This window comes from Choloepus didactylus, chromosome 2 (genome assembly GCF_015220235.1).
Source record: "Choloepus didactylus isolate mChoDid1 chromosome 2, mChoDid1.pri, whole genome shotgun sequence".
Lineage (NCBI taxonomy): Eukaryota > Metazoa > Chordata > Mammalia > Pilosa > Megalonychidae > Choloepus > Choloepus didactylus.
Genome location: NC_051308.1, coordinates 49,347,722 through 49,371,919, shown reverse-complemented (window position 1 = coordinate 49,371,919; position 24,198 = coordinate 49,347,722). Strand labels below are relative to the sequence as shown.

Genomic DNA, 24,198 nt, shown 5'->3' with positions numbered 1-24,198 from the left:
TTCACGATGTTTTGGTTCCAGATCAATATGCAGAGATTCCTTTCTGTATACAAGTGCATGGAAGGTGGTGCAGATTTGGGGTGTTAGAAAGCTGAGTGGCCAAGAGGCCTCAGAGTGACATTTAATTGGTCAATTCACTCAGTTCAGGGTATGTCCCTTGTCTTACAGGACAAGAAATGTTCACTAGATATGTGCATAAAAACAAAAATACCAATGTACTGATTTACAAAGAAAAATATAACTGTCAAGGGAACTGGCTATTCATTTCATCTGGCAAGGGCACTTTCTCTCTGTAGAAAAACTATATGGGAATTCAAACAACATGCAGAACTATTTATCGAGGAGAAGAAACACATACAAGATTAAAGATTTAGTGGTATGATTCAATTATTTACTATTAAGACTTCATAGAGATGAAACTGTCTCTACTACCAGGACCAGATAGATTTTGTGTCCATCCAGGATCTTTCCCTCTTAGACAGGGGTCTGCCAAATATTTACTTCCCAGGGATTTTTTTTTTTTTTTTTGCATAATTCCTGATTGGGACATTCTTGCTTTTCGTATGTTATTACTCTCCGTGAAGTCTCGCTCAGGCCAGAGAGGCTTACTTCTGGTTTGATTCACTCTGCATTGACCGGTAATGGGACAACCAATATTTTCAAGTGCTTGGAGGGCACCTCACTGTTGAACCTCAGATACTGCTCTGCATACACCTTATTCCTCATAGATGCTCACATTGAGTCCTCACTTTCCTCCATCTACTCGTGAGCAACAGAGAGAGAAAGAGAGAGAGAGAGGGAAAAGAAATCATAAATAGCCCCCAACCCCAGGTAGCCTGGCACATCCCAGACGTATACAAATCTGGTGAACGAATGAATGCAGTTTCCTATTTCTTTTGCTTAATTGCAATTCATTAAAGCATTTCTATGCACATGGTCCAGGCTGGAAACCGGGCCAGTACGCAGCTCTACTTAAGGTCTCCGCCATCTCTATTGCTCTGTTTCAAACCTTGACCACGGGTCAGCACTGGCTGAGGAAGCGCCAACTAGCGAAGGATCCAGTCCTAATTTTATTTTCCCAATTTACAGCGCTCACTCCCTATCAAAACAGCACAAACGGGGGTGTAGGAGAGGTAATAAAGGAAAGATGAGAAGAAGAAATGTTAAGAAGAGAAAGGGTTAATGAAAAAAAAACCTTTTTAGCCAAACACAGCAGCATTGCTGAGCACCGGAAACTCATTTCACCACCCTCGGTCTCTCTAGGGAATTAGGCCCCAGTTCAGAGACTCAGAAGCAAAAAATTGTAGGCATCCAGATGATTAGACCGAATCTACCTTCTCTTGCCGGCTGGGCCTCGGAGAACCTCGCCCTGCTAGACTTCCGACTCCACTGCGGACAAGCGAGCGACACCAGCTCGACGTTGCCGGAGGAGCCCCGGAAACCAAGCAGCCTGACCGCCGCCAACCAGCCAACACCGTCCCTGCCATCGGTACCTCAGCCCAGTCCGCAAAAAGGCGGCAGCTCCCCCGACTTAAGTTACTCGGACGCACTTGCCCATTCTGTATCTGACCGCGTCCTTCCGCCCTCAGAGAGCAAAGAGTCCCGCTCCCTGGCACCGCCCGCCCATACCCTAGAGCGCCCCCTAGGAAGGAAGCCCGCGAGGCTGCGGCAGCTCTGCGGCGATTTTATTAGCGCTCGGTTGGGGTTGCCTGGCCTGTCGGCGAGCGGGGCTTCCCCGCCCCTCCCCCTCTCCCCTCCGCTCCCCGCCTCCGCGTCCGGAACCTCCCTGCGGGGCGGAGTGATACCAGCCGCGGCGTAGAGCGCGGCGCGCCGAGAGGGACGCCTGGGACTGCGCGGGGCGGCGAAGAGAGGAGGGGAGAGAGGCGGAGCCGGGGCGGGTTGTTGTGAGGCGACTGCGCTACTGCCGGACCGGAGCGGTTATGGCGGCTCCATATTAACACCCTCCTCCTCCACCTTCTCCTCCTCCTCCTCCTTTCCCTCCCGCCCGCACTCGTAAGCCATCTCCCCCTTCACCCTGACGCCTACCTCTTCCCCTCACCTTTCCCCCTCCCCTTTTCTACCATGCCGGGCATGATGGAGAAAGGGCCGGAGTTACTGGGGAAGAACCGATCGGCCAACGGTAGCGCCAAGAACCCGGCGGGCGGCGGGGCCAGCGGCGCCTCATCCACCAACGGAGGGCTGCACTACTCGGAACCCGAGAGCGGCTGCAGCAGCGACGACGAGCACGGTGGTAGCCTCGAACTCCTCCCCGCCAGCCCCCCTCCCTCCACCCCTCCCCCAGCCCCCTCCCCTCCCTTCGCGGCGCTCCCGCCCTCCCTCCGCTCGGAGCCCGGGCGCTGCGGTAGCCTCGAACTCCGGGTGCAGTGCAGCAGCACCCCCCCTCCCCCGCGCGCGACCCCCATCCCTCCGCCCTCGGCCAATCCTCCGCCCTCGCCCCCCCTCGCGCTCCCCGCCCCCATTCGCTACCATCTCCCGGAGTGCCCGGAGTTAATATCTTCCCATCCACCCGCTGCTTCTTTCTTACCTCCAGCAATTTTTATTTTTTATTAACTGTCTCTTCGTTTTCTTTCTTTTTTTCTTTTTTGGCATTGCTTTGCAGATGTTGGGATGAGAGTCGGAGCTGAATACCAAGCTCGGATCCCTGAATTTGATCCAGGTAGATATATTTAAGCAAATCCTGACTCCCTTTTTCTGGGATTGGTTTGGGGTGGAAGGGGGGTGGAGTGCGGGCAGCCGGGCAGGCGGCGTGGTAGGGGTCTGGAGGTGGGGTTGGGAGTGGATGCGGGGCTGGGAGGCTGTCAGGCTTGGCAGGACCGTGACACAGGGGCGTGTGGGCAGATGTGTGCATTGCAAGGTTAACAGGTTCCCTTTGGTGGCCGCTTGTCCTCTGGTGGCATCGCCTTTCTGGCCCCTTAGCCTAGAGAGAAGTCGGGGTGAGTAAAGGGAGACGGTCCTTTTTTCGCGGATTCGGGGGTCCGAGGCCGGGGGACGAGCGTCTGGAGGAGAGGTTTGAGGGATGTGTGTGGAAGAACCAGGCAAATGTCACTTGCCACATAACCGGCCCCGGGGAGTGAAGGGCCGCGCTCCGCAAGGGCGGGGAATGCCCGGGCTGCTGTCATCGGCCCAAGCCAAGGGCGAGCCCTGCCCGACCCCGCGCGCAGACGGGATTTTCTTTTTTCTTTCTTTTTTGGCTAGGTGGTGTGGCTTTGGTCGCGGCATCTGCGGAGTGTAGGAGCCGCAGAGAGGAGGGGGGGGCAAAAGGGGTGGGGAGACGCCAGAGGCACACCTCGTTTGCGAGCCAACCCTAGGAAGTCAGACCACAGGACGGTGGCTGCAGCTGCCAAGGAGACATTTTCTCCCGGAGCAGCCAGGTTCCAGCGTCTTCTGCCAACCCAGCTGCGGGCTCCCTGTCTACTTTTCTCCAAACAGGCTCCCTGGCGGTCACGGGATTTCAGCCTGGATGGGGATTGGGCGAGAGTTCCGCATATGGAGGCGCCCTTGCTGGAGCCTCTCCGAGTGGAGCGCCTTTCCTTTTCCCCACCCTAATCCAGACCCTCTCTAGTTAAGGCCGTGGATAGACTTTGAAAGGAGCTTTTTTTTTTTCCTTATAGTTGATCAGATTTTTATCCAGTGCCCTCTCGTAATAACGTTGTGTGTGTCAAACTCTTGAATTCTGTGTTATGCCTAATAAGACTTACTTGTATTTTCTTGGGGGTAATAGCATGTTTATTTGATTATCGGATATAGATGGGTATTTGGTTCCTCCACTCCCCAATAGGGCAACGCAAAATGATATTTACCATCTCGTTAAAGAGTTTGTGTAGCCGGGTGGCTGGGGGATCCTCAGCTCCTCTGATTCCTAAGGAGGATGATAAAATAATGAGTATTTAAAAACATTGTCAGTACAGTCAATTTTCTAGGAGGTAAAAAAGTGAAACAAAAATCCGCACTAGATCTACATTTGAGTTGTCTTCTAAATGACAGGGCAACTAATACATTTTATTTAAAGACTATCAGTGTGTATCGTTAATGGTGGACTTCAAATAGTTTGTATTTTGTGAAATAGAAACATGTAACTAATAGATGAGTAACACTTTCCCATCACTGTGCTGTCTCAGGCTTTAGCTTGACACTTGGAAAAAGCAAATTTTGGCTTTAAGAGAGTCTAAATTCATTTCCCAACTCCCAATTCTTGTTTTTGTGCTCAGAGCAAGTCACTGGTCTTACTGAGCCTCGGTTTTCCTAGCTGTAACACGGAAATAAAAACTACTTCATGGAATTCTTGCCATGAGTAGTGAGATAAATTACATATTGGGCTTATGACAGTTATTCAGTAAAGGTTAAATTTCATAATTATGAACAATGTTTTTGGGTACATTTTCACCTTTCTGATTTGGGCCCTTTCATTGGTACTCTTTGCTTTTTGAACTCATTAAAGTTATATCTGAATTAGAATTCAGCAAACAGAATTATTTCATAAGTTAATAAAAGTAACTATTCTTTTGCCCCATTAGGTAGCCTTATGGGTCAGTGTTTATTTAACAGGCAATTATACAATAACTTGTGCTCTTTCTGATCAGATTTATTAGGGGTCTTGTATTTAAGAGCCAGACTTCATGCTGGAACAGACTTGTATATGCCAAGGACTAATCCCTAAAGTATTTTTTGATGTATGATAAACTGTATACTGGAACAAATTTCAAAATTTGAAGAATAATTCTTTAAAGGGGCCACTATTTGGGTTATCCAATCTACTTGGTGAGAAGAATAAAGGTTTATGTTGGGATTACTAAAGTTGGGAGATTAGGGACAGATTACCTTGATTATAAAAATAAGGGGCCATTGCTAATACTGCCTTTATAATTCACTACCTGATTTCCAGTTATTTTCATAGGTTTTTTTTTTTTTTTTTTTTTTTTTTTAATCTCTTGATTCTTTACTGGGTCTTCCCAATTTTTAGTTAGTTCCTACTTACTATGTTTACATCATGAGGAGCAGTTTTGTGAGTCTTATCTCTTTCATGCTTTAAGCTAATACAGCATGATGAATTTGGTAGGCCTTAGTTTCTCATTTGTAAAGGGAGATAATGTTAACTATATCACAAGATTAAGTGAAAATTAATGTATATAAAGCAGTGGTCTGAAAAATATTTTGCATGCATACCCATAAAAGAATTTTGATAAAAGATTCTTTTCAGGTATTTTTAAGTTGGCAGCTTTTTTTTCTCACTTTATATTTACATAGTTGAAGAATATAATCATTGGTGTATAGAAAATATTAAGTGTATTGAAAATATTAGCACTTTGAAATAAAACTTTTATATCTTTGTTTTAAATACATCCAATTAAATATAAACATAGTGATTTGATAGTATCTATTTTATAAAATACCTGAACAGGCTCCTAGTAGTCTGAAAGTTTACATTGTTCCTTTTTGTCTTTGAAATCATTTCCATTAATTTTCCCCACAGAATTTTATGTTATATAATATATTTTTATGTTCCATATGTATTTTGATCACCTGTCCAACTTCTCTACCATCTTAATGTGTGTTCCTGTGAATATAAGGTCCTACGAGTTAAATCTCTTCTGGCTTGAGTTATAATAATATGTAATTGATTGAAGTTCTAATACTCAGGATGCCTTGAATAAAGGAAGGCTTTGCTGACACCCTTTGTTTATTACACTGAAGATGTTAAAATTTGAGCTATGCACTCTTCTAAGATTAAGGGTGAGTGGGAGATGTGCCCCCTCTTTTTTAAAGTCAGACAAGAACGTTTCTGAAGGGGAGGTGGGAAAGTAGAACCAGCATATAGTCTAGACTGCAGGTGACTCCTCAGGGCTTAGAAAAGAGAACCTAGGGAAGTTGAAGATATGAAAATTTGATTCCCTGAAAACTTCTTTATGCTCATGTACCCCTTGGAAGGTCTTTGTGTACCCCAGCTTGAAGTTGGTGATATTAATATGTAATTCAAAGTCAGGTATATAAGTAGTCAAGTTTTTTTTTAAGTATTTGGAGTTTCTTCTTAATAGTCCCAGTATTTAAGTTCTTTAAATAGTATGTTTGTTCTATGATTCCATCCATGTCCTTACTTGGGATGTCTTAAAGAAAATCCAAAAAATAGTAGATGGTTGTGTTCAAAAGATACTGCAGTACTTCATTTCTAAGTCATCACTTAGGCTTAGTTGGCAAACATGCATGATTGAAAATGTTAGTGTTCAATTCAGGGTTAGGGACAGAACATTGTGAAATGCCTAATTAGGCATTCTCTGCTACCAGATAGGAGTGTTCTTCTCCACTCCTCCCTCCCCCACTCCACCCCCATATTAGAAGAGCTGTTTATCCCCATTTTGGATGCCTGTTTCTGTCAGATCAGGCTCTTAATGATTTTTGGGAAAACTTAACTTTTATTCTTCATAGGGAAAAAACTATAAAAATAATTTGTATGTTTAAGAAAAGAAATTTAATAGATATTCAGAGTTTCTGTAAAGCAAGAATGAGATGCAAAGAAATATGTTTAAATATTAAGCATGCTATGCTATTAAGACTTGAGGCTTAATGGAAACCTTTCTCTGTTGCATTCCATGTTCAGTAAGTATGATTTAAATGATTTTATTGTAACAATTTAATGTACAAAAAGAATCAGTCCCATATTAAAGGATTGAAATTTGTATATACACTGGAAATAACGATAGATTTTAATAATTAAATTAAGTCCTCTAATTAACTTAGGATTTTCTGTTTTATTTTCATTGAACAGTTTGGTTGTTTTGCTTTTGGATTTTTATTTTCCATGTTAAAAATTAAATCTATATCTTAATATTGAAGTTTCTAAAAAACATTTTAAAATTTATTTTCACAAAATATAAATTTTAGATAATAAACTTCTAACTTGCATTTTCATAAATTCTAATGTCTTATTTTTGTCCTCATTAACATTAGTTTTGAGTTTTGGATTTATTTTGTAATTATGGACTTTCTAATACATTGATAGTCCCTTTCCTCTCATTTCTCTTTTTTCCATCTTTAGTTTTTCCTTATAGGAAATGCATGTAGTATTTAACAATTTTAAATTTATATTTCACTGGTAGTGTATTCTTTAACTACAGTTTGTTGATTGAACTTAATAGTGGTGATGTGATTTATAATGATTCCACCCCCCCCAAAAAAAAAAAAAAAACCTGAATGATAGTAAATTATTGCTTGACATATCTTCTCTGGATGGAAATTATTATACTAGGTCTATATTATTTATTGTAGTGTTAGTTCCCTCACTCCTGAATGTTCTTTGTTTTAAATATCTTTTATAACTTTATGAATGATTATAGTTTAACCTTAGAATTCTTTGTTAATATTTTATGTTATTAACTTTGGAATTCTGGCCTTAACTGGTAGTAGCTATTAACACCTCAGAAAAGTCAATTATGATATATTCATAGGCAAATCTTCTTAAGACATGTGGCAGTAATGCTTCATTTGTTGATAATTTTAATTAACTTGAATGCAAATAAGAATTAGGAAGAAGCCAGAAAGAGTCTACCGATTAGTTAAAATACAAGGCAGAACTCACATTCACGTACTTGGCTGTGGGATAGCTGTGTCAGTCTTTCATTCAGACTGTTTATTCTTAATATACATGTGCTTTTAATAGGGCTTGATTTTTCTTACTTTCTAGATTATAACTTACTAGAAATAAATTAGAAACAGGGATAATATTCCTCTAGATTAGATGCAGACTCAGATTACATTAAGAAGAAATATCATTATTAACTTTTACATCTTTGACTTTGTTTTGTTCTTACACAGAACACATAATATCTTTATAGATATAAAATGTATAAATGAAATTAAATTTTAAAAAGGAATACCTGACATTCTCTTAGCAAGGACTAAGATAAAAAATATAAACAGCAGACACAGTATTTAAAAGTTACAGCAATCTTGGCCCATAGATATAGGGCAAAACCGGATTGACACTTCAGACATTCCCTCTAGTTTAAAAGTCAGAGTTTGTGATGATGACCTTTACGTAATGTATAAAAAGTTAAATCAGATTTACGAGCTTCTGTAAGGTAAGCGGGGATATGCAATGTCTTAAATAAATATTTAAACACAACACCATCTTTCTAATTTAAAAGGGGTAAGCTCAGCATTTGCAAAATTTTCTTCATTTTCATCAACAGAACATTTACACTATTTAATGTAAAATTTTGTTTTCCTTCTCTTTTAGTCTGTTTCTTTCTCCTCCTTTGCAGGTACTATACTAAAATAGAAATAAAGCATAGCTCGTTTATACTGATTTTGAATGTATGAAGTAAAATTTATATTCAAAGTAATTATTTTTTTTCCCCAGGTGCTACAAAATACACAGATAAAGACAATGGAGGGATGCTTGTATGGTCTCCATATCACAGTATCCCAGATGCCAAATGTAAGTTTTTTGAAATTGAATGTCTGTGTGAACATGGACCTGAGAGATGATTCAAAATGCAACTTATATTTTGGGGGGGGGGGGGCCTCTTAGGTTCTGTTAAGAAAACAGTTTTGTCTTTATTGTTTTGTTTTGTTTTGTTTTAATTGAGGTTGTTATATTAGAGTGTTTTTCCTTTTGAAAGATAGTGGGTTGATCATTCCAGTTTGTGTCAGGCCCATGAAGAATGAAAAAACCTAGAATCTGATGGCATTGCTGCATAAATCCTCAAGCAGGGGAGGGAGTTACTATGTAGACATCTGCACAGGCTTTTCCTCAGTATATGGAGCTGTAAAGAAATGCCTTCGAGCTTCAAAGAGCCCACTATCATTACCATTTTAAAGAGGAAAGGGGAAAGAACTGACTTCAGCAGCCATCAGGTCATCTTTGTGCTCTCCATTTCTGGACGGAGACCTTCTGGATCATTGACCATGCACTTCTTGAATCATGGTGTGGCTTTAGACTTCAGTGTGATGTAGCGGACCTGATCCTTTGCGGAACATCAGATATAGGAAACGTGCAGGTAACAACACTAAGATCCCCATCCCTCCATTCAGTTATCATTGAATTTATTTTTTAAAAAAATTGAACAACTTTTCTGGCAGCTGTACAATAAGCTTGTCTTTTCTAAATATTTGCTGACATCTTGAAGATGTTCCATGATGGTTTATTTAGTCCCATGAAAATTAATGATGTCCTATATGTCATGTATATAGTAAGTCTAATTGTATGTATTGATGTAATAAGAGAACTAAAAATCGACAACAGTATGCTTCTGCATACCTGATAATTGTTCATATTTAAGAAATTTAGAATACCAGCAATAGGTCAACTGATAATATAGGAATTGTATGCCCTTGAGGCATTCTTAATGATTCTTAACTATTGCAGTTGAAATTGGTGAGTTGGCCTGGAACTGCGTACTGAGAAACCTGAAAGAGACTATCAGGTTTCTCTGGCTCAGTCTTCATTATAGTCAAAGGTTTTCATTCACAGACTGAACATCAGGGTATCATTGAATTTTGCTGTTTTAGCATTGTTTTATGCAATGGTCCATTTCTTAGCAGAATGGAAAACAAAATTCAGAAAGCCATCATATGCTAGTAGTGTGTCCATGTTGAATAGCCAACCGAAGGGCAGTGGATTTCAACCCTAACTGTGCATTGGAATCACTTGGGGAGCTTTATTAAAAATGCTGATATCTGGTTGCTACTCCAAACCAATTAAATCGGAATTTCAGGAATAGAGCCTGGGCATCTTAATTTTTAAAAGCTCTCCCAGTAATTCTAATGCATAGCCAAAGTTGAGAACCACAGGATATTGTTTAGCCTTCTACAGGACTATAAGATATTTTTGTGAAAGTTAATGAGTATATACCTATCCCTGTCATGTGTTTTAGGTGCTATGGGTTCTAAACAGTCTTGGGGAGATAATAGATCCATCAAAAAAGTTGTTATTCTAATAGCATTATTATTAAATAGCATGTTTATGTATTAATTTAAACTGTACCAACAGGATAATAATAATAGCAAACACTTATAAAGTACTTGCAATGTGCCAGGTGATTTTTAAGCACTTTACATGTATTAACTCACTTAATCCTAGAGGAGTTACTGTTTTTATCGCTATTTTAGAGTGAGGAAGTTGAGACACTAAAAGGTCAAGTAACTTGCCCAATGTCAAAAAGTTAATAACCAGGCTGAGAATCAAACCCAGGGAGACTAGCTGTTCCAGGATCAGAATTCTTAAACCACTCCTTCTCAAAAATATGTCTAAAGAATTAATTTTGAGGTGTGTGTGTGTGTATGTGTGTATATATTATACAGGATTACAAAGGAATGACTTTATGTACTTCACGTAAAACTGAGTCCCACTGAATGTGAAGTGGCACATTTCTCAGCAGTAAGGGCCTTGAAATAGCCAGTATACATCTCATCGTTGAATATGTGCTTATCTAAATAATTCTGTTGGTTTGATCACATATGGAGGGTGTATGAAAATGGAATACTCAAAACACCTTTTGTATAGCAAGCAGAAAGCTGAAGAATAATTTAACATACTTAAATGTGTCAATATTATTATGTATGTCTGGCAAAACTACAGACAAACCATCCTGTACACCGTTATTAGAAATGGGATAATAAAGGCTTTGGGTCAACTCTAAATATGAGACAGAATCTTAACTAGCAGTGACTCTGCAAATAAAGACTGCCAACAGAAAATAAAGAAATTATCTTAATATTTTACCTTGTAATTAAGTTCTATTGGCTACTCACAGAATGGTCTTTTTCTGCATGCAAAAATAATTATAGTAATGTTATTGAACTAAATAAATATATGACATATGGTCATTGAGATAAGTCATACTAAATAGAAGTTTAAACCAGGTAAACTTCTCATCGTGTTCATAAAGTAATAGTCTTTTATTGAAATATCTCATTGAAGATGACTTTGGCTGTTTTTTCATTCTTGGAATATAAATTATCTTACTTAGCCATGTTAAAAGAAAAGTAGACCTGCTCAAATAAAGTAAGTAAGAATAATTAATTTCATTACGTTGTTTTGTTACAGTGGATGAGTATATTGCAATTGCAAAGGAGAAACATGGCTACAATGTGGAGCAGGTATGTAGAGAAATGTATTTTAGTATTAAGACTTTCCTCAATATTTACCAAATCCAAAGAACATCTTATGCTAGTTTCTGTCCTAAGAAAATGTGTAAGTTAACCAACTTTGTAGATGCCACAAAGGTTCTGGCAACATTAAGTATTTTGCTTTTATAAACATTATTAGTCTTTTCTCTCAATACCTCCGTTTCTTATTCTGCTTTGAATTGTGAAAGTATATGAAAACTTTCAAGTTTACTCTGGCAGAAGCTACCAAAATGAGATATAAGCTTGGTTGTATTTTGGAGTAAATGTACATGAGTAGGATTTTAAAATAAACCTTTTATTCCAAAAAAAATGTAAGAGTACAGGATAATTCTCTTTTTTTTTTTTTTCACCCAAAATATCTAAAGTTAAACTTTTTACTTAAGGAAATATTTAAGACTTTTTTATTTTGAATGAAATAACTCACAAAGTGCTTTTTTATTAGATTGCTTTTAAAGGCCACAAATGGTTCATTATCCCTAGTCATGAGGGAATAGAAAAACATGGAAAAATGAAAGAGATTCTTAATTTTTATCTCAATTAAGTATTATATTACACTTTACCAAACTTAATAGTAAAATAGGCAGATTTCTTTTTAGAAAAGTTGGAAAGATGTATTATCTGTAACCTGAATTTTAAGAGCTAACTTTATAGTCAATAACATGGTAAAGTAATATCGTTTCTGTAACATCAAGAATTTTCTTATATCTGTATCTAAATGCAGTTAACTCTTTTTGTGGAATTTGAAGCCTTTCATTGTGTGTTTTGTTTTTAAGCCTTGGCTTTCTGTTTAAAATTTGTTTAAGAAAGTTAATTCTTTAAAATGTGACTGTACGTAAGTTCATTTTCATGTTCATTTTAAAAGACTGTTATCTAATACAGAAATAAACTTTCAAATTCACTATTTAAATAGTTATTGTGCCTGTTTTTAAAAAATACAAGTTTGTCCCCTAAATGATACTTAATACCTCAAAATAAATAAAGGCCTGTTACTTAGAATGGGGGAAAGTTATGAAATTGTATTTGAAGTTGTCTGTTTCAGGCTTTCCAATGACATGGTGATCAAGTCATTGAAATTATTTATATGACTAGATATAATTCTGTGTATACTTTATGAGAATAAAAAACCTCAAAAATATTTATGGTAAAATAGTAAATTGTTAAAGTTGCAGTTGAGGTACTCTTACTTCTTGGAAGTGGTTAGCCCATAACATTTCTAAAAAGTTGAAACTTGAATATTTCTCTACTAAATCCACTTTATTGAGCACTTCTGTTTTGTGCTATAATTGATAGTTTCAGGCTTCACTCAAGTATTAATTTACTGGATATTTTCTTTTAGCTTTTTTTTTTTTTTTTTTTTTTTTTGGGTACATTGGCAAATGAAAAAAATGTGGGTGAAAGTGTTGATATGAGTCTGCAAACCTGCTTTAGTAATTATAGTCACTCTCCTCAGCTCACTGTTTTTCCTAGATTCTCCAGCAAATATGGTATGTAAGAACATTGTATTCTGAGGCCCTGACTTAAAAGAAATAAATAAATGAGCTCTACTACCTGGGCACCCCTGATTAAAAGCCCCAAACTGTGAGTGTATTTTTCAGTTGAAGTCATAGGATTAAAGATTTTAATCTACTTTGTGTTTAACTTTCTTAAGTGTGATGGAACATAAATCCATTAAAACCAAAAGGGAATGATTTCTCTTCAAAGGCACTTGGCATGTTGTTCTGGCATAAGCATAACATTGAGAAGTCCCTTGCTGATCTCCCTAATTTCACTCCCTTTCCGGATGAGTGGACAGTGGAAGATAAAGTCCTGTTTGAACAAGCCTTTAGTTTTCATGGGAAGAGCTTTCATAGGATTCAGCAAATGGTATGGTAATTTTGTTCTTACTGTGATTCATACCTGAATGACATCTTACGCTATTCCTAATTACTTCTTAATTATTAAATACAAAAAAGATTTCCAATTTAATTTTAAAAATATTTTGAAATAAATATATTTGTATATAGTCCTATTTTCTGTAATCGCTAACACATGACAGTTATGTCTTATTTACTTATAATGAATTAGTTTTTATTTTGGTTTAAATATACACCTAATAGTGTTTAGATATGTTTGCAGTTCCAGGAAAAAAAATCATAATTTCAATTCTATTTTTAAATGTCTTATTTCATAACATTAGAACTTTATTTTCTAACTTACATTCTTTTGTATATAAAGGCCCATTTCTAAAACTTTCTTATTATTTCAGTATAGTTCATGTGTTGCTGCTTTTTTTTTTTTTTAAGGAGAAAAACTATTCTATATTTCTAGTTCTTGAATTTTTAGAATTGTGTCAAACTAATATAAACCTGGGAAGTTGCTGCATTAAACTATTTTAACATGAGAAGAAAATTAGATAGTGTTTGCACATATAGCCACATTTATTCCATAGTTGAAAAGGACATTGTTGATGGGAAGTGTGCATCCTTGTGGCCAGTATGACAGATAAGTGCATTATCATTAGTCATTTTAATACCCAAAAACTTTATTTGGTGGCTCATGGCTATTTGCATTATTTATCATTTTAAAGCCTGAACTTAAAAAAAAATTGATTTAAAAATTTAAGACGAATTGAGTAGCTTTTCTTGAAAACATTTTGCTAAGTAAAAGAAGCCAGACACAAAAGGTCACATATTATATTATTCCATTTATATGAAATGTCCTGAATAGGTGAATCCATAAAGTAGAGCTTGGTGGTCGCTGGGGTAGTTGGGAATAGGGAGTGACTGCTTATGAGTTTAGGGTTTCTTCTTGAGTTGATGACAATGTTCTGGAATTAAAGGTGATGGTTGAAAAACATAGGGAGTGTACTAAAATCCACCAAATTGTATACTTTAAAATGGTGAATTTTGTGGTATGTGAATTATATTGGAATTAAAATTCGAATTAGCAGAAGGAAAAAAAATTGAATAGTTTTATAAGGAAAACAAATATTAAATGGTAACATGGCTATACTGGGGACTCCTGGGGCCAGTCTCACCATGTTAGTTTGTGCCCCCTCTTCCCTTCCAGGACAGTATCAATAGCATAGGTATGGTGGGGTACTATGACTAACAGCACTTTTTTGCTTTGTAATTCATAACAGTCCCATAAATTTTCATTTATGCCTTTATTTGTTATATATCAAAAACATTATTCCCTCTATTAATCAGAGTTTGTGAATTAAATTTACATATAATAACATGATTTTTTTTTAAGCTTCCAGATAAGACAATTGCAAGCCTTGTAAAATATTATTATTCCTGGAAAAAAACTCGGTCTAGGACAAGTTTGATGGATCGCCAGGCCCGTAAACTAGCCAATAGACACAATCAGGGTGACAGGTAGGTTGAATGCTTTTATATAGTTACATTGTTAAGGACACTGCATTGGATTGTTTACATTGCCTAGAAAAATTATCACAACACATTGTAAATACTTCCCATCGTTATATTCATGTTTCTGCTCTGACAGGAAGAGCGAATGATCAGAAATCTAATAGTAAGAACTCTCTTCAACCCTTTAACTACTCATCATGACCAGAAAATATCCCCAGTGAGTTATATATGAGCTATATTTAATTGTAATCACAAATGCTTCCTGTTAGTGTTGATATGTTCAATATATATATTTAGAATATATGAAAGATTATGTCTTCTGAAAGAACTCTTCCACAGTTACCTGAGTAACTGAAGTCCACATTATTGTAGCTGAATCTTATAGTAGTATAAGGTCATTTTGTTTCCTGGGTTTTGTCTGTCTGCAAAAAAAAAAAAAAAGAGAACTAAAATAATAAGTATTATATCAAATTAATATCTGTGTTCTCTTTCCCAAATAATATTTCTTCCAAAGAGATTCTTTCCCATTGGGTCTCTATTTTTTTTTTTTTTTTTTAGCTAGAAATGTTTGTGAAAACGATTCATGTATCCAAAGGGATAAATGTTTCTGAACACTTCAGAAATCTAAACTAGAACCTCATCTTCCCAAGAACAACTCTTGTTCCAGTGAAGAATGCTTAGAAAAAGTACTAGCAGAGTATATTAAAGTTTGATAAGAGCAGTGGAACAGAATTAAAAAGAGAACTTTTTTTAAGTTTATTAATTTTTAAGTTTATTAATCTTTGTTTCTTCTCAGTGATGATGATGTGGAAGAAACACACCCAATGGATGGGAATGATAGTGATTATGATCCCAAAAAAGAAGCCAAAAAAGAGGTAATGATCATTAATTAATGTGCATGTAATCGTTCTACAAATCCCCTCAAAAAGAATGAATGGGAAGGCATTGTAGAAAGGTGGTGGAATAGGAAGCTCCAGGATCAGTCCCTTCATCAGGACAAGTATTAAAAGGAAGGAACTGTTGGAAAAACTATTTTGAAACTCTGAAGTCCAGTAGAATACAATATATAGAGAAGAGAAGAGACAGAGAAGAGAGGCAGGAAAAGGCTGATAAATTATGGTAAATACTAGTGAATTGTTCTCTCCATACACAGCAGCTACTGTTGCCCCTCCCGCATTCTCAAGGCAGGCAGCCGTGGGATTCGGTCCCTGGTATAGCTTGTTGGTGCCAGAAGGGGACATAAAATCCATTTCCCCAAGGTCTTGGGTGGGTAGGGGTGGTTTGTGTGCAGGTAGATTGCTGATCACTGCCTTTGGCTAATTACTTTGGATTACTGAGGGCGCAGCTCTGAAGGCAGCCATTGTTCCAACTCTCCCTGGAAAAAGGTGGTAGAGGAGACTTGAAGATGGTATGCTTCCTCAGAGCCACAGAGAGCAGTTGAAGGGTTGCATTGGCTGAGCAGGGGCTGAGTCAAGAAAATGCAGATTTGGGGAGCCATGCAAGAAGCTTCTGGCAATCTTTGAGGCCCCTCCCTCTTTCCCTCTCTAGGTCAGTTGGAGCCAGCTGGCACTCCCTTTGTGGGAACCTGGCTTTGTTCTGGCTGGGAAAGATTGACTTGGAAAACTCTTCTCCTGTGTGCCCCCTCCTAGAATGTGCCCTCCAGGCAAAAGCAGCTTGAGAAATGAAAGCAGTGTAAGAAACAGTTGAGGCAGGTGACCTTGGGCAAAGGCTTACATGCTTTAAGATCTGCAGTGGAACACCCAGGAGAGGGAGAAGGTCTGTTTCCTAGTAGGTACAGGGGACTTTCAAACTCCTGTAATCCCTAAGGCCATTAGCAAGCACAAGTCCAGGACAAAACATAGTGCCAGAAAAGACAGGGAAGACCCTGAACTTCATGTTCACCTTGGGCTGACCTTCCCTATAGGAGAGCTAAACTCTGATGGAGAGCATCAGCCAATGCAAAGCCAATTGCAAAGATGTTGAAAGGTGTTTTATTTAGGTTTGCTGGGTTTGGGTAGCTCCTGACACTCAAGAAAATCTGTCATATCACGAGCTGGTTATAAACTTAAGAACAGATATCTTGGGGGTTAAATCCCAGAGTAAGCGTTTTAAAATATACAGTGTGCAACGAAATATTACAAGACAAACAAACAGGAAATGATGGCTCATCCAGAGGAAGAGGATGAAAATCCAGAAAAAAACAGCAAAGAAGATCAGAATGTAGACATACCAAACAAAGCCTTTAGAAAATAATCTTAAATATGCCCATAATCTTAAATATGCCCAAGGAGATGAAAAAGAATATAGAAAGAACTGAAGGATATCAGGAAAACAATGAATGAGCAATATGAGAATCTTAGTAAATAGAAAATTTTAAAAGGAAGCAAACAGAACTACTGGAGTTGAAGATCACAATAACTGAAAAGAATAATTCTCAAGAGAGTTTTAGGAACAGATTGGAGCCAGCAGAAGAAAAAATCTGTGCACTCGAAGACAAGATGCTTGAAATTAGTGAGGCTAAGGAACAGAAAGAAAAAAGAATTATTAAAATTGAAAATAGCTTAAGACACTTCTGGGATACCACCAAGTGCACAAATATACACATTCTCCCAGAAGGAGAAGAAAGTGAAAAATGAACAGAAGGAATATTCAAAGAAATAATGACAGAGAACTTCCCAAACTTAGCAAAAGATGTGAATATGCACATCCAAGAAGCCCAGAAAATATCAGGTGGATAAACATGAAGTAAAACGCAACTTGTCACATACTGATCAAAATGTAGCATGCAAAGGACAAGGAGAGAGTTCTGAAAGCTGCAAGAGAAAAGCCAAGTGTCATGTTCAAAGAAGTCCTGATTTGATTGAGTGTCTGATTGAGGCAAGGAGGCAGTGGGTTTTGAAGTACTTGAAAGTGCTCAAAGAAGACAATTACCATCCAAGAATTTTATATCCAGCAAGACTGTCTTTCAAAAACGAGGAGGATATCAAGAGATTCCCAGGTCAACAAAAGCTGGGGAAGTTACTCATCATTAGACCTGCCTTACAAGCAATGTTAAAGTGAGTTCTTCAGACTGAAAGGAAAGGACACTATGTGGTGATTCAAAGCGGCATAAAGAAATAAAGACCTCTGGTAAAGGTAACCATTTGGGTAATTGTAAATGCCAATACTATTATGTTGTATTTTTGGGTGTATGTAACTCCACTTCTGACTTCCTGCATGTGCTAAAATTCAGGTGCATAAAAAATAATGGTAAATTTATGGTTTTGGACATAAAATGTACAAAGATATAATTTGTAACAAGTACAAAAAAAAGGGGGGCAATGGGGTATACAAACTGTATGTGTGTGCTATTGAAGACAAGTTTGTATCAAATCCAGTATGATTGTAATATATTTAGGATATTAAATTTTAACTGCATTGTAACCACTAGGAAAATATATGAAAAATATCGAGATAGAACTGAGAAGGGACTCTGGTAAAATGCAGAAAATCAAATGAATAGAAAAGTGGACATTAATGGAAGAATTGAGGGCTAACAAAGACACAAGACTAACAGAGGCTAAATAGCAAAATGGCAGAAGAAAATCTTGTATCATCAGTAGTGACTTTAAATGTAAATGGATTAAACTCTCCAGTCAAAAGACAGACATTGGCAGATGGGATTAAGAAGTATGATCCAACTACATGCTGTTTACAAGAGTTTCACCTTAAATTCAAAGACTTAAGTAGGTTGAAAGTGAAAAGCTGGGGAACAATATTCCATGTAAGTAGTAACCAAAAAATAACTAAAATAATATCAGATAAAATAAATGTTTAAGTAAAAAATGTTTATGAGGGACAAAAATGATCAGTATATACAGATAAGGGGGTCAATTCAACAAGCAGATGTAGCTATTATAAATAAATATTCACCTAGCAACAGATCCCCAAAATATAAGAAGCAAATGCTGACAGATTTGAAGGGAGAAATAGACATTCTGCATTAATGGTAGGAGACTAATACACCGCTTTCAATAATGTATTGAACATCTAGACAGATGATCAAAAGGAAATAAGATTTGAATGATGCTCTAAACCAACTAGACCTAACAGACATATAGTGAATACTTCACCCAACAACAGCAGAATACACATTCTTCTTGAGTGCACATGGATCATTCTCCAGGATAGTCCATATCTTCGGTCACAAAACAAGTCTCAATAGATTAAAAAATACAGTTTATCTTCTCTGACCACAATGGGATAAAGCTGATAATCAGTAATAGAGAAATGCGAAATTCACAAATATGTATAAATTAAACAACGTACTCTTAAACAACCAATGGGTTAAAGAATAAATCACAAAGGAAGTTAGGAAATACCGTCAGCTGAATGAAAATGAAAATACAATGTAACAAAACTTATAGATGCAGCAAAGGTGGTGCTGAGAGAGAAATATATACCCTAAATACTTACAATAAAAAGGATAAAGATTTCAAATGAGAGACCTAATCTGTGAACTGAAGAACTAGAAAAAGAAAAGCAAACTAAACCCGAAGCGGTCAGAAGGAAAACAATAAAGATTGGAGTGGAGATAAATGAAATAGAAAACAAACAAAAAAACAATAGAATCAACAAAACCAAAAGTTAGTTTTTTTAAAAGATCAATAAAATTGACAAACCTTTACCAGACTGACAAAACAAGAGAGCGGACACAACTAAATTCAGAAGTGAACAGGGGACATTACTATTGACCCCACTGAAATAGAAAGACTATAAGACGATACTATGAACAACTGTATGGCAAAAAAATTGGATTAGCTAGGTAAAATGGACAAATTTGTGGAAACGCTCTAACAACCCATGATGACTAAAGAAGAAATAGAAGATTTCAACAGATCAGTAACTAGAAAAGAGATTGAATCAGTAATCAAAAAACCTCCCAATATAGGCCCCCCTGAAGAGCTGGGGGAGAATGCAGATGTGTTGGACTTCCTCACCTGGATTGTTGCTGATGTTCCCACAAACATTGGAGACTGGTGGCTAGATGTGCTGAGCCCTTGTCTTGGGGCTGGCCCCTATGAAGCTTGATGAAGGGCATATATGAAAAATCCATAACTAACATCATACTTATTGGTGAAGGACTGAAAGCTTGCCTTCTAAGATCAGGAACAAGGCAAGGATACCTATTCTCACTAATGTTATTCAACACTGTACTGGAAGTTCTAGCCAGAACAATTAGGCAAGAAAAAGAAGTGAAAGACATACAAATTGGAAAGGAAGAAGTAAAACTTTCCCTATTTGTAGATGACATGATCCTATATACAGAAAATCTTGAGAAATCTTCAACAAAGCTCCTAGAGCTAATAAATGAATTCAGCAAAGTATACAAGATTAACAACCAAAATCAGTAGTGTTTCTCTACTCTAGAGATGAAGAGTTAGAAGAAGAAAAGAAAAAACTTCCATTTATAGTAGTAACTGAAAAAATCAAATATCTAGGAATAAATCTAACCAAACATGTAAAGGCCTTGTACACAGAAAACTACCAAACGTTGCCAAAAAGAAATCAAAGAAGATGTATGTAAGTGGAAAAATTTTCCATGTTCATGAATTAGAAGACTAAATGTTATTATAATGTCAGTTCTCCCTAAAGTGATTTACAGATTCAATTCAATCCTAGTCAAAAGTCCAATAACCTTTGCAGAAATGGAAACGCCACTCATCAAATTTAATTGGAAGGGTAAGGGGTGCCCAATAGCTAAAGCCATCTTGAAAAAGAATGAGGTTGGAGGGCTCATACTTCCTGATCTTACAAAGCCACGGTAGTCAAAATAGCACTGTACTGGCACAAAGACAGTTATATAGACCAGTGGAATCAAACTGAGAGCTCAGAAATCAACCTTCACATTTATGACCATCTGATTTCTGATAAGGGAGTAAAGATCACTCAATTTGGAAAGAGTAGTCTCTTCAACAAATGATGCTGGGAAAACTGCCTCACGTTTTGCAAAAATATTTTTAAAAGGAGGACCCTACCTCACTCAAAGACTGAAACATAAAAGCCTGAACTGTAAAATTCGTAGAAGAAAACGTAGGGAAGCACCTTGTGTTAGGCAGTGGTTTCCTAGACTTTATGGCCAAAGTACAAGCAACAAAAGAAAATAATAGATAAATGGGACCTCATCAAAATTTTTATCATGAAAGTAAAATGATAACCTATACAATGGGAGAAAATATTGGGAAAACACACATCCATAAAGGATTTTTTATCCAGAATATATAAAGAAATCCTTCAACTCAACACCAAAAAGAGAAACAACCCAGTTTAAAATTGGGCGAAAGACTTGAATAGACATTTCTGCAAAGAAGATATACAAATGACCAAAAAACATCTGAAAAGAATCTCCAGTACAGTAACCATTAGGGAAATGTGAATTCAAATCACGAGATACATTTAATACACACTAGAATGGCTACTATTAGATAAACGGAAATTAAAAGTTTGGAAAAGATGTGGAAAAATCAGAACATTTGTTCATTGCTGGTGGGGATGTAAAATGATGCAGCCACTGGGGAAGAGAGTTTGGCAATTCCTCAGAAAGTTGAGCATAGAATTACTGTATGACCTGGCAATCCCACTTTTAGGTGTATACCCAAAAGAATTGAAAGCAGGGACTCAAAACAGATATTTGCACACCGATATTCATAGTAGCATTATTCACATTTTCCAAAAGAAGGAAGCAACCCTAGTGTCTGTCATCCAGCAGATGAATGGATAAACAAAATGGGGTATATTCGCATAGTGGAATATTACTTAGCCGTAAAAAGGAATGAAGTCCTGATACGTGCAACAGTATGGGTGAACCTCAGAGACATCATATTGAGTGAAATAAGCCAAACACAAAAGGACAAATACTGTATGAACTCACTGGTATTAAATAATTAGAAGAAACTCATAGAATCAGAATCTAGAATATAAGTTACCAGGAAACAGGGTGGGGTTAGTGAATAGGGAGTTAAGGCTTAAAATGTAGAGTCTCTCTTAGGGATGATGGAAAAATTTTTGTAATGGTTGTTGGTAATGGTAACACAACATTGTGAACCTAATTAACAGCACTGAATTATATATTTGAATGTGGTTAATAGATGAAATTTTAGTTTGTATACATGTTACTAGAATAAAAATGTTTTTAAAATCCATAGAACTGCACAACACAGACCGTGAACCATAAGTTAAACCATGAACTATAATTTATAGTACAATTTTTAAAATGTCCTTTTATCAATTTTAACAAACATACCACACCAGTGCAAGGTGTTAATAATAGGGTTGTTTATGGGAACCTTGTTTTGATGCTTGATATTTCTGTAATCCCCAAAGTTCTCTAATAAAAAAAAAACAAGTAAAAGAGAAGAAAAAGTTAAAGAATTGCCTAAATTATAAATCATCCCATATATACATATCCAGGATGCTATTGTTAAATATATTATAATGGATTCTGTTACTCACTGAGTATTGCTACCCTCATAATGTATAAAAATATGAAACTTCCACTGAGACACCAGAAGTCTGTAAATTATTCAGTGAATGTGTGCTTTAAAAACAGTCTTGCTTTTTAAAATAACATTTTCCTGATTATAAAAGAAATTCATTCTCATTAATTATAGAAAATTTGAGAAAAACTGCAGAATAGATTAAAAATAAACATCATTTATAAATCTCTCTCCCCCCCAAAAAAAGAATGAATTGTACTTCATATTAAGAAAAAACTTTTTAAAATAATTATTTAGGAGGTAGTAAATTTTAGTGCTAATTAGAGGTTTTGGGAAATACAGTAATAGCTAGAACCCCAATGAACCAGTGATATAAGTAATTTTGGGGTTATCTAATCACTCAGAAGTGTAAAAGCCGTAATTAATAGAAAAGAAATAAAAACATACTTAGATGATACAGTATTCAATGCAAAATTAAGGCTCCTGTTTTTGTTACCCAGTTTTCCTTGAAAACATTTTACTTATCCTTTGCTGTAGGAAACTGGAAATTGGTAGCAACTATTCTGACAGCAATAGCAGTGTAAATTGAAAGCTCTCTAGGGAGGAGAGGGAAGAATCCTCAACTAGCAAAGTGCTTGAGTAGCCTCAGAGTCCTCAATATAATAATAATGATGTCTTATAATCATTAAGAAAAGGCTAAATTGATACACATTCCCTGTTTACTAAGACAAGGAATTATGTAATTGTAAAATACAGTCAAAGTGTTGATGGATAAAGGCCTGTGAGGTATAGGCAGCAGTGAAATAGTGAAAAGAACATTGATATTGGAGACAGTAGGTCCGAGTTTGCTTAAACTTAACATTTACCAGATATATGACGGTATCCAATTTGACTCTCATTCCTTTTATGGTGCTCCATGCTATGGCTCACTCTGGCGTTTGTTGTTACCTTAAAGTTTCCTTTATGAAGTTTTTAAAGTCCTACTGTTACCTCAACTTCTCATTCTTTAATTCCTTCAGTTTTTTTTCCAAGTCTGTCAGCTTATTCCTTGTTTCCCTGAGCCATAGACCCAGTGATCAACTACTTAAATTGCTCTCTTCCCAATATGATTTCCCTTATCTTTCTGCTTTCCCTTCCCCAGCCCTGTAAACTCATAAGGCTAGATAGGTTGCCATTCTTGGTTTGGGAGGCACAGCAGGAGAAAATGTCACAATTATATAAATTGTTCTTACTACATAAAATAGTTTCTGATCTCAGTGTAGTCCTTTAGTGCCTCTAAATTTTAACCTGTTAAGCCTCCTTTTCCACTGGTAAAAAAACAAAATAATGACTGTTTTGAGAATCAGAGATAATATATATATGTAAGCATTTATTACAGTACCCAGGACATATTAAATCTTTTATAAAAGTTGCCATTGTTTGAATTATCTGAGCAATTATTTTGACTAGTCATCCCTTTCTACACATTGTCTACCACCTTTCCACCTTCTGCTTCATGGAGAAACTACCAGGGAGGGACTCCCTTAAATTTCTGCCCTTCCTAACCTCTGTGCTAAATTACAAGCTTATCAACCCTTTTCATCTTATTGTATTTGCGTTTTGAACATTATAATTATTGGATTTCCCCCACTTTTCAAAGTCAGGTACTGAGTTACTCATCTTGCATCTCTTAGCACATAGTGCCTGGCATACAGCAGATATCCAGTAAGTGTTGAATGAACAGTCTGCCAGAATGCCGCTCTCCCTCTATTTTCACAATAAGAAAGTCCCTCTTCTTGTTCTGTACAACCTCATTGCTTATTTGATCTTATCCATCCCTTCATGTCTCTTCTGAGATTTTCTCCATAACATCCCTTCTGTTCCCCTTGTTTTCAACCTTTTCAGTGCAGCCTATGAGTGTGTTCAAGTCTTTCATTTAAAAACAACAGTCTGTCAACCAGTCTTCTTGAAACAACTATACTCCTTAGCACTACTTCATGCTTGAATTTGTTTCAGTGTCCCACAACTCTGCTGAAACTGCTGGCAGAAGTCACTGGTGACCTCCTAACTGCCAAATTAATTTTATTTGTTGTATCCTGCTTGTCCTTTCTGTATCATTTCAAGCTGTTGACCCCTCCCTTTTTCCTGAAAGTCTGACTTTTGTAACACCATCCTCTTGATTCCTGTATACCTTTGTAATCATCGTTATCTCAATTTTAGTGACTTCTGTTTCTCTCTCAACACTT

At 36.9% G+C, this 24,198-nt stretch overlaps 1 protein-coding gene across 10 annotated transcripts in view; it reads left to right on the top strand.

Moving 5' to 3' along the window:
• Positions 1-1,880: 1,880 nt before the first annotated feature.
• RCOR3 (REST corepressor 3) overlaps positions 1,881-24,198 on the top strand; it is a 54,471-nt gene continuing 32,153 nt past the window's right edge. The window contains exons 1-8 of one of the 10 annotated variants that reach the window (XM_037824522.1): positions 2,627-2,677; positions 8,375-8,452; positions 8,637-9,014; positions 11,063-11,115; positions 12,613-12,723; positions 12,847-13,008; positions 14,380-14,504; positions 15,295-15,373. In XM_037824522.1, coding sequence (XP_037680450.1) covers positions 12,856-13,008; positions 14,380-14,504; positions 15,295-15,373 — 357 coding nt within the window. In that variant the 5' untranslated portion in view covers positions 2,627-2,677; positions 8,375-8,452; positions 8,637-9,014; ... (1 more) ...; positions 12,613-12,723; positions 12,847-12,855. Of the gene's footprint in view, positions 2,252-2,620; positions 2,678-8,374; positions 8,453-8,636; positions 9,015-11,062; positions 11,116-12,612; positions 12,724-12,793; positions 13,009-14,379; positions 14,505-15,294; positions 15,374-24,198 lie in introns of those variants that run through there. The other 9 variants (XM_037824506.1, XM_037824510.1, XM_037824492.1 and 6 more) reach the window with 9 other exon arrangements.